Here is an 11,617-nt window from a genome sequence, read left to right as displayed (position 1 = left end):
ATTTCACTTTGTGTTTCTGTGTGGGAGCAAACTGTTGAAATCTTTACTTAATGTATGCTAAACTGATCTTCTGTATATAAAGAGAAACGAAAATGAATCTTGATGTGAATGGAAGGGGAGAGGGAGTGGGAAAGGGGAGGGTTGTGGGTGGGAGGGAAATTATGGGGGGGGGGAGCCATTGTAATCCATAAGCTGTACTTTGGAAATTTATATTCATTAAATAAAAGTTTAAACAACAACAACAACAACAAAAAGCAAAACAAAACAAAACAAAAAAACAAAAAAGAGAATTCAGTGAAGCAATAAGCCTGTGGTTGTTGTGTGTGAAGGACATATCAAAAATATTTGATGTCCCAAATACCTTTTTTTTTCTTTTTTTAAACTTTTATTTAATGCATATAAATTTCCAAAGTACGACTTATGGATTACAATGGCTTGCCCCCCATACCGTCCCTCCCACCCACAACCCTCCCCTTTCCCACTCCCTCTCCCCTTCCATTCACATCAAGATTCATTTTTGATTATCTTAATATACAGAAGATCAGCTTAGTATACATTAAGTAAGGATTTCAACAGTTTGCTCCCACACAGAAACATAAAGTGAAAAATAATAGATGATTTTTTTAAATGATGATGAAATCAGAGCAGACCTATTGTCATGTTTAATCCCAGTGAGAGTCAAGTTGGGAATTGATAATTTCTTTTTTTTTTTTTTTTTTTTACAGAGGATCAGTTTAGTATGCATTAAGTAAAGATTTCAACAGTTTGCACCCCCATAGAAACACAAAGTGAAATATATTGTTTGAGTACTCGTTATAGCATTAAATCTCAATGTATAGCACATTAAGGATAGAGATCCTACATGAGGAGTAAGTGCACAGTGACTCCTGTTGTTGACTTTACCAATTGACACTCCTGTCTATGGCATCAGTAATCTCCCTATGCTCCAGTCATGAGTTTCCAAGGCTATGAAAGCCCTCTGAGTTCTCCGACTCTTATCTTGTTTAGACAAGGTCATAGTCAAAGTGGAGGTTCTCTCCTCCCTTCAGAGAAAGGTACCTCCTTCTTTGATGACCTGTTCTTTCCACCGGGATCTCACTCGCAGAGATCTTTTGCCAGAGTGTCTTGGCTTTCCATGCCTGAAATACTCTCATGAGCTTTTCAGCCAGCTCCGAATGCCTTTAGGGCTGATTCTGAGGCCAGCGTGCTATTTAGGACATCTGCCATTCTATGAGTCTGCTGAGTATCTCACTTCCCATGTTGGATCACTCTCCCCTTTATTTACTCCATCGGTTAGCGTTAGCAGGTACTAGACTTGTCTATGTGCTCCCTTTGACTCCCAGTCCCTCCACCATGACCAACTGTGAACTGAAACTGATCACCTGGAACAGTGAGATGGCATTGGTACATGTCACCTCGATGGGATTGAATTGGAATCCCCTGGTATGCTTCCAACTCCACCACTTGGGGCAAGTCAGCCTGAGCATGTCCCAAATTATACATCTCTTCCCTCTCCCATTCCCACCACCATGTTCAACAGGGATCACATTTCAGTTAATTTTCAACACTTAAGAATAACTGTGCATCAATTACAGATCTAAGTAGTTCTAAGGTCTGTTTCACTAATCCAAATTTCTCCCTTCTCAGGCATAACTCATTTCTGTTTTTAAAAAAAGGCAGATGTGACTAGAAATTGTGTGAGTTACTGTGCATCAAAAAAATGGGAAAAAAAATCATTATCCCCAAACTTCAAGTACTAGGATTCTCCCCTTTTAGGTACTGCATGAAACGGCTAATAAATGGTCAAGAATTACTTTATTGAGTATCAACAAGGTGCACAGCATTGTACATGGTTCAAAACATCAAAAGCATTTTAGTCACACCCTTTGTAAAGGCTTCCCTCACTTCCACAGGGTTGTGGTTCTTCCTCCTGTGCTCCAGGGTGCATGCTGCTACTATCTTTATCATAGCACTTACCATGAAAGATTACAAGTATCAGTTACACCACCTGATCTCTCCACCAGATTTTGAGCTCTTCAAAGATGGAATCTATGCAATTGCACATCTCTGTAACCCTGATGAATACATGTTTGCTAGCTGAATGAATAATTGGATGAAGAGTGCTTCACTTTGATTATTCTCCCAACTCCCTAATCTGCATTTAGGTAGAAGTGCTGATGTTGACCAGGAAGTCAACATTCAAAAGGCACAACGGAAAGGAGGAGTGTCTAGATGCATGGCTGATTCACAGACTACAAAATTAGCTCCATAACAAGAAAGAGTTGGCTGGCTGCCCCAAGGGTCTGAGAACATAACAGAGACACATAATATCTTCAAGCCAGAATGGTTGTTCATTAACCCAGACTCCCACCATTAAAGCCCAAAGTAACTCCTTGGGAAGAGGCCAGGAGTTCAGCCACTTGCTAAGCCTTCAGGCCCAATATAGCCAACATTATTGGCCCAGAGTAGACAATCTCAAGCACCTTACATTAAGGTTATTTTATTGTTGCTGTTTTATCGTCACTTTCCACATTTAAATACATGCAAGAATAAATAAATAGACACTAAATAACTTGACATGAAAAAGAAGACATTTCCAAATAGTTCTCAAGAAGCAGTTTAGATGTCCTGTTCCTTGCACGGTGCTGAGACTCAAGCTGCCATGGGTGCCCTCTTGGGGCCTTTTAGTGTGAAGCTGCCTACTAGAGAGGAGATAATTTCGATGGGATGCAGTGAGCATGATGTTGTACATGGATGGGATAATCATTTTCAGCACACAAGCCAAATGATTAGTCAGGGCCTGGACGGATATGAAAACCGCGCCATGTCCCAAGGAGGAGGCTGAATACCACACACTCCATGGACCTGACATTCCATATGTGATAGAACATATTCAAACAACCTTGGCCCCTGATCTGCTCATTGCTGGTCATGAAACCAAGGGCAAGCCAATTGCCTCCCTGTGTCTTAGTTTTCTTATCAAATAAAAATTTGGCCAGATGATCTCTCTGGTTACTTCCAAGATTCCGTTTCTTTCAGCAGGATTATTGACCCAACAATTCCAAAGCCGTCTCTCACCCTTCCATCTACCTTCACACTGCTGAAGTGAAAGGAAATCTCACTACAAATTTTTATGCTCAGAAATAGAAGTATTGTTAAATACTCCTCTAAGGTTCTTAGGAAAATCTAGTGCATCTCTCTGTGTCCTGGACTGGTCTGGTGTTCACACTTATAAACTTGAATCATAAATTGATCAGGACAGCAACTTGGTGGCTGCTGTTTTATTCTTGGTGCAATTCAACCATTTTCTGGGAAAAAATGCTACCCTTGATACAATCACATTTCTCATCCACAAATCCCATACAGATGGTTGTCTTGCTGTTCCCTGATTTCTCTTTCTGCACCACGGATTTTTGTATCAGACTTTCTGATGAATCATAGGCTGTGCCCTCAAGATCAGGATTTCACACTTGGTCATTTCTACTCTCACAAGACACTCAGATAAATCCAGATGATTCCATCTTAGCTGTGGAAGACACAGCAAAGCTTGGTTCCTCTTGTTACAATTTTAATCCATGATTTAAAATTACAAGTGCTTGACCGAAAAACTGAGAATGAGCTCTCGGTTTTGACTTGCATTCCAGCCTCAAACATACTGTAAAAAATTTCCTAAGCAATAATTACTCTTTATATATATATATACATATGCATATATATATATACACATATATATATATATCCCAAGATGACCAAAATGATTTTTTATTTTGTGGCTTTTTCCTATAGAGCTATAGCAAAGCAATCATTTATGGACAGAAGTCAGTGTTTTACTGTATTGAGTACTTACTTGATACATTAGAAAGATCTAGTATGTTGTAGAATATGAATTTTCCTAATAGCTTACTTAACATGTAGATCTTTGAGTTCATTCTTATCAGCCAGAGATTTAATATATGTTAAGTTAATCCAAGCTTGGCTAAGGAAACCCTTGAATCTACTAAGAGCAGGGTTCTCACCTTGCGTCCTCTTTACACCTGAGGAGACCATATGACACAATTCAAGGGGCAACAATTTTTGCCCTTACATTCAAACTTTGTTATGCCAATTTTGCGAAAAAATGGTTATCATTACTCAAAAGAAAATGTGGTAGAATTCAACTCTTGAGAAAAACAAAACCTTACAGTTCCTTTGGAACCATGGAAAACTAAGAGGTATACAAGACTACACTGTTCTGTCCACAGAGAAGCATCGTCTGCACTTCCCCAAGGTCAGATGAATTGGGAAGAAAAAAAATGCAATTGCTAAGAAGTTGGCCAAGGATATTTATATCTGTTCGCTTGAAGTCTCAAAGAGTAATGGGGGCCACAAGATTCTCTTTTTCTCAGATACCCTCTGGTTTAAAATTGTCCTTTTTCTAATTCTTCTCTTCTCTGAAATTTTTAATATTTTAAAATAATCAAATTAAAATTAAATTTTAATTTAATTTATGAAAAATGAACACCAGATCATTTAAGCTTATCATCTGTATAAGTGCATAAATGAAGTTATTAGTGGCTTGGAAACTTGCACATGTAACTGGAGGTCCGCAGCAGGTTTCTATGCCTAATCCCACCCCAAGCATTTCTCTGAGGTCTTCTTCCTTTGCAAACCAAGCAGACATCCCCACCAAAAGCTAACACATAATGATTACTGACAGTAAGAGAAACCCATCAAAGAAAAAATATTCCAGCTTTCACTATTTAAAAAAATCAAATTCACTGTGACTGGACACTATGAGTTTTTTGAGTTCTATAACTCTCCAGAATTGTCAAAAGTAACCTTGTAGCCAATTCTCTTGAAGACACTAAAAATGGCCTGGAAAAGGCCACCCATGGTGCCAAAAGCAGTATCAAACAGCAGGGAGACAGTGCCACCAAGGCCCATGGCGATGTCCTTGCACACAACTGGAATTGCACCCATTGTGTACACAGGGAAACTGGCCACATCCACAAGGACCCGGACAGGGATGCCCAGAACACGGCAAACAGCCTTCAGCAGACAACAAAGGATCCGGAGAACAGCCCTGATGATTTTGGCCATGACCTTGAGCACCTTCCAGGGTATGCTTACCAACTCTTCTCCAATGGCCACAAAGTATGAGACGGTGGCTGAGCCCAGGCGGTACAGGCAACTTTCTATGCCATTCATCACCTGCTTGGTAACATACCACAGGAAATAGAAAATGTTCTTCAGGATTGCTACCACCAGGTAATAAATTAACTGGAAAAGCTTGATGAATGGGGTAGCAATGAAGCCCATGAGCTTTCCTAAAAAGCTACTCCTTCCTTCAGATGCCTCTGGAGGCAACAGAGCAGACCTCTTGCTCCTCGTGCTGGAGAGAGGAACAGAGTTCCCTTGAGACTGCACCATTCGCTCTTCATCCTGCACTTGATTTACCATTTCCAGGATTTTCTTCATTTTCTCTGTGTCTTGCTCACTTTCACCACAGTTGTTCTGGAAAAGCTGAGGGTTAAATGGAAGAAGTTTCTCAAGATCTTTCACCATCACGTCTTCTATGATGCCACCATCCTGGGTGTGCTTGACAAAACCCATGGCCCAGCCTCCTCCAGGGACAGCACAACAGGCTGCCAGCCAAACAAACTCAGGGACTGTCACTCTGTCTTTAACTTTGTGGTTGGAGGGCACCGCGCCCGTGATGATAAATAAGTCTTCCCCATTGCCACACTGCGGGGCCAATGCCTGGTCCATCAGGCTGTTGAGATTCATGTACCACCGTTCCTGGAAGGACTGGGTCATGGGAACTGAATTTGTGAGAGTGAATGTGGCCATCTGTCCATCACTGCTCAGGGAGAATGGATAGAGCTGTCCTCTTTGGTAATCAGAGTCAAGGTAATCCGTATTCAAGGCTTGCTTGCCTCCCAGATTTTTCAAAGAGGTGATGGCCTCAGCCTCATTAATCACCTCTTCAAGGTTGCTGTTGGGGTCATCAATCTGAAAGAAACGAACAAGTGTTGAGATGTATCCTTGTTCACAGAAGGGAGGGTGCTAAGACTCATTCTGAGTCGGAATCATTCTGCCAACACTCTTGAGGAATCCCTGTTACTCTAACATTTATAATGCTTGAGTTTAGAGGGACTTGGCTCTCTGGTGCACACATACTTATTTATCCCACAATCCTGAGTTTGAAAGTATCTCCAAATAGACTGTTTCTTATTATGCTCCCTCTGTTTATCCCACCTCTACTCTTCGGTAACACCCTGTCACTCACATACATACCATAAAGTCATTTAAAAAAAAAATCTTGTAGCTTTATCAAATTCCTAGCTCCTTTTTATAATTCCTAGCTCCTTTTCAAATGAAATTCAAAGTACAGATTGAACATCCCCATTAAGAAAGTCTAAGTGCTCAAAAAGTTTTGGACTTTGGAACATTATGGATTTGGGATTTTCAGATTAGAGATGTTCAATCAGGAAAATCTACCCAATTATTCTTGAACCTGAAAAGTTCTGAAATCTCAAGCATTTTCTATAAGGGCTACTGTTCCTGTAACAGTAAAAATGGAAACAAAATAGGAACTGCAATTCAGATTATCAGCCAACAATACTAGCTGAAATTAGATGTATATATTTTTAATGAATGCTTATACATTTGGGGAATATATGAAAAACAACTATCATCATAGTAATTAAATCATGTGTATTTTGGTGTCAGTTATTAGATATCAGGCAACAAAGTTAAAATAGCAACCTGTGTTCGGATTTAAATTACCTCATGGCATTTGTTGTTATTAACAATTTATTTTCTGTCTTTATTAATCTAAATATGAGCTGTATGCCACTTTACACACACACACACACACACACACACACACACATATCTGGATCTGTTTCCTTTTCTTTTTCTTTAAAAGTTCAATAGTATAACACATATTTTCACTTTACAAATCTGAAAAGACAAAAGGAAAGAGCCCAGAATAAACCAAAGACTGTGTGTCTATTTCCCAAACTAGATTGTAAATTCCTTGACACCAGGAACCATGTACATTCCCCATGGGCCCAAAGAGCTGACAGATTAGAATCTGAAGGCCTCTTGTTAATGGTTATGCCCTGAGAGGGTCATCATGGCCACATTTACAACAACAGGCAGCTGAACAAATCCATATTAAACAGCAACAACAATGACAATGACAAAACGATGTGGGAGTAGACTATGTAACTTAGTATTATATCCATTAAAATGCTTAGAATTACAAAGGGCTTGTGATAATGAGGAAATATAGGCCATTATGTTGGAAGTAAAAGGTGGGACATAAAATTAAATGATCACATTTAAAATAAAAAGCCTAAAAACATGCAAGAAAAACTTTGGAGGGAAACACATGAAATGTCAACAGTGGTTGATTTCCTGGCAATGCAAGTGACATGTTCCTCTACTTTCTTGTTTCTTTTATTGTATCGTCCCTACTCATATTAACTGTAAAAATTATTTATAATATGTATTGCTTTCAAAAGTAAATAAAAACTATTTTAAATGAGTTAATTCTTCCTGAGTTCCTAGAATTAGTGCTATTCACTAATCTACTTAATAAATCCCCAGGGGAGTCAAGACCATGGGGATTGCTGTGTGTCTTGTCTAAGGGCAACCTGCCTGGGCATTTCTCCAGCTCTGCAATAGCAAATGCAGGCTCCCTCATGCATGTCCATGTAGCGGCAGTGAGGAAAATCAATGAGAATTTGGTATGAAGGCAGGAATATTTGCTGAAGCCTAATGGAGTATTCTATAGGCTGGCCCTACCTGTCATTCCACCCCTTCCCCCAGACTTAGGAACAATGATCCTAGATGTTCTCTACTCCCACTACATCTTCTTTAGGACAGAGATAAGATGCTCATTCATTTTGCAAAGCTTCTATCTCTGCTTTCTTATAACTGAAAGATATACCCCAAGGAAATATCAGCCTCATTCCTGAATCATGAGATCAAGATATGGCAGAGCCAAGATCCATGGAGTCTTGGGTGTAAGGTCAGGGATGCATGTTTGTCTAAGGCTACTCAGATAAATATGGAGGTATTTTTTAAATTAACAGCTCTGTGCCAGAGCATAGTTCAGCCAACAGGCCACACAGAGGTGAATCAGCGCCTGCAGAGCCAGATAGCAGGCCTGCAACCCAATCAGAGAAGAAGGAATCTTGGACAGGATGGGTAAAAGGGTAAAAGAGAGAGACACAAGAGGAGACAAGGTAAGGATAAAACAGGAAGAAAAGGAGAGAACTGAATGACAGAGTGTTTGTGTGGTATAAAGAAATAAACAGAAAAAATAAACAGAAACCAAATAGGCAGAAACCAAGACTGTGGGTTGTTTCACTCCCAAACTGCAGAGCATAGCCTCCCAGCTGCCACAGTCAGAGGAGGCTGAGCTGAGTGTTCCTGCATTCTCCTGGGCCAACTGGGTTCACAGGACTCCAGATTTTGCCCATGGTCATGCACTTGGAAACCAGGGTGAGCATTTCCTGCCCATACTTCACAAGAAAATGGGGCAGGATGGAACTGAGGAGGCTGGGGTCAGGGATGAATTCCACACTGGGTTCTGTGCCTCCCCTAGCCTAGACCTTCCTGGGCAAAGCAGTAACTAAACTATGTGCTCTGGGTATCATATCTTCCCTCCCCTGCCTCCTTCTTTCTTCTGAACCCCATACCTTGCATCACTTACTCTTAGGAACCCCAAATTAGACCCTATAGTCTGATGATGAGGTAGAAAACTGTATTTGAAATCAAGAGAGAATGCAAGGAAACTATAACTATATAGTGGCGGTGGAACAGAGACTAATATTTTATCTATATTTAAATGTTACAAATATTAATATTATTAAAGAATATATACATATTAAATATTTTCAATAGAGCATTACACAGAAGATATTTTTACCTTATCTTGCAGATGGGGAAACTAAGATTCAGAAAGACAAGGCAACTTTTCTAATCATCCAATAATTGGTAGCCGAACCAAGACTTGAACTCAGTCTTTTTCTCTCTAAAGCGTAGAATCTTTACTACTAATGGACACTGCTGTGACAGTTTTCTCTGAGTAGAAAAAAAGAAATGCGGCCTCATCTGTAGTTGCCTTTATTCTCTGTGCCATGGGGTAGGTGAAACTCCTTAAGGTCATAGGGAGTGAAGGTGACGCCTGAGCCCTTGTATTATTGTCCCCAGACCCGGGGGGGGGGGGGGGAGCGGGGGAGAAGAAAAGAAGGCTGAAGGGTGCATGTACCAGCTGACCCTCAAGACTCCTTTTTGCCTGAATGCTAAGCAGACAGCAGCTGAGCCCCAGCTTCACAGTCTGAAGAGGTGGCAGCAGAGGCAGCTTCCATGTGCAGTCACCCTTAGCAATGGTCAGTGGGCTGGTCCACCCAAGGCCCTGATCCCATCAGCGCCTCACTTGGCTACTCTGTTTTTCTCTACACCAGCAATGGTAGCAGAGAACAGGAGGCATCCAAACAAAAAGCCATGAAATCAGTCCTCTCACTACAACTTCCTTGGCTTCCACTCCATGGGTTGCAGTTAAACACTTAGGAAAGGGATGCTATATAGCCAAAGCGACCTGGATCATCTGTACAGCTTAAATGAATGTGGTCTGTGTTCCTAAGACTCATTCATTTGCTTCTTGTAATGACACACTCTTTTACAAAGATAAACGGTTTGGAAACCCAAGAAAAGTTGAACAAATAGACATAAAGACCCAGGATTTGTGGCATAGGTTGGCATTGCTGGAACTAGAAATGGATTCCAAGTCCTCAGGAGTTTTGGCAGGAAGAGTCTGTGGATGAGACTAAACAGTCAATCATGGTTACCATTAATGAGACACAAACACACTGACCTGTCAGATTTTTCTCCATTTCCCCCACTGGATTCTTCGCCATTTCTCTCTGCATAGCTTCTCTATACCTCTTGGCTTTCTGTAACTCATGATCTTTGTTCCATCATGATTTGGACTTGGACTTGGGCCATCATGGACTCTCTAGCCACCTGTCCTCATTAACCTTCAATTTTACCCTCTTTGTTACCTGATTTCCTACTTCCAGTGCTCATCTTTTCTAATCAGACCATGTCAAGTCAAGCCAAGCTGAAGCTAGGAACCAGAACCTCCATCCGTGCCTCCCAGGTAGGTGGCAGGGACTCAAGCACTTGAGACATCATCTGCTGTCTCTCAGGGTGTGTGTTAGCAGGAAGCTGAATTGGAAGCAACGGTGAGACTTGATCCTAAGTACTAGCAATATGGGATGTTAGAGTCTCAAGCAGTGACTTAATCTACTGTACTATACTATCTACCCTTGAATGATGTTTGTAAGAAGACATATTGAAATTTCACAAACCTTTTCTTCTCTTTGGAGATCCAAGTTAGACATATACCAAAGCTGCTTTCTCTATTCTTTCTGTGTCTTCTTTCTCATGTTTTATATCTCATTATCTCTCTAACAGCCTATTTTTAGATGAGTTCCTCAGATCTAACTTTCAATCTACTGAATATCTTTTTAGCTATGTCTAGTTGTCTAATCTGTTTGCTGATTTTTTATTTCAATGACTTTTTATCCCTTCCCAGAATTTCTATTTCAAATTCTCCTGTTTCTCTTGTAGAATTCACTTTTTTGTTTCAAAAACCTAGATACGCTTATCTTAAGTTTCCTTTAAAATATTTCCATTGTATTTTTGTAGTTTATTTTGAAGTTTATTTGATGTATTTAGTTTACTTTGAAGTCTATGGTTGACTTCAAAGTAGTGGGTATACTTAAATGTTTTGCAATGATTGTTGGTGAGCTCACTTTCCTAAGAGCCCATGGAGTTTTGTCAGGAAAAAACCAGAACAATGGGATTGTTTTTGTGGTTGCCTCTGCCAGAGCCCCACAGAGTTCAGTGCTTCTGGACCAGCTTCTGAGTTATTTCCTCAGTTTCAGGGTTTCCACATGGAGAAAGCAGTACAAATTAGGGCCACACAAAAAAGGTGCTGGCTTCGGGCTAACTTCTGGAGGGTGAGTATTCCTACTCACCATGTAGTATGGGCAGCTGCTTCCTCTAACAACTTGCAGGTCAAGTTTCCCTCACTGGCTCCCCAGGGCTGCAGCAGTGGCAGCTCCCAGCTCTGCTCAGTGAGTCTAGTCGTAGTTCCATGTCACAAGCAGGGTCCTACCCACAGCCTAAGTCCAGAAGGTTCTAGTGGCTTCCCACATATACTTTTGGATATTGATTGCTTATGTATTTCTGGCACCTGAAAATTTTACTTTCTTTTTTCTCAAATATTAATTTAATTTTTTAAAAATTATTTTTCCAATATTTCTATGTGTTTATAGTGCAAAGAGAGGAATTGCACACGCATGCAGGCACTTGATCAGATGTTTCTTCATTGTCTCAGGCTTAAAAAGCTGCTCTTGAGGTATGCCTTGTACCCTTTTCTTACTCAATATGGATTTATTATTTGTAGGCTAAAACGATTCCCCAAGAATAAGGCACTGGCTGGCGCCGTGGCTCACTAGGCTAATCCTCTGACTGTGGCGCCGGCACCCCAGGTTCTAGTCCCGGTCGGGGCACCGGATTCTGTCCCAGTTGCTCTTCTTCCAGTCCAGCTCTC

At 40.7% G+C, this 11,617-nt stretch overlaps 1 protein-coding gene across 1 annotated transcript in view; it reads right to left on the bottom strand.

Annotated features, from left to right (window-relative positions):
* Positions 1 to 1,796: 1,796 nt before the first annotated feature.
* The window catches only part of ENDOD1 (endonuclease domain containing 1), a 33,637-nt gene continuing 23,816 nt past the window's right edge, over positions 1,797 to 11,617 (bottom strand). Inside the window, exon 2 of the mRNA XM_002708622.5 lies at positions 1,797 to 5,991. Coding sequence (XP_002708668.1) covers positions 4,789 to 5,991 — 1,203 coding nt within the window. The 3' untranslated portion in view covers positions 1,797 to 4,788. The remainder of the gene's footprint in view (positions 5,992 to 11,617) is intronic.

This window comes from Oryctolagus cuniculus, chromosome 1 (assembly GCF_964237555.1).
Source record: "Oryctolagus cuniculus chromosome 1, mOryCun1.1, whole genome shotgun sequence".
Classification (NCBI taxonomy): Eukaryota; Metazoa; Chordata; class Mammalia; order Lagomorpha; family Leporidae; genus Oryctolagus; species Oryctolagus cuniculus.
The sequence above is the reverse complement of the archived record's forward strand: the minus strand, read 5'-3'. Positions and strand labels throughout refer to the sequence as shown.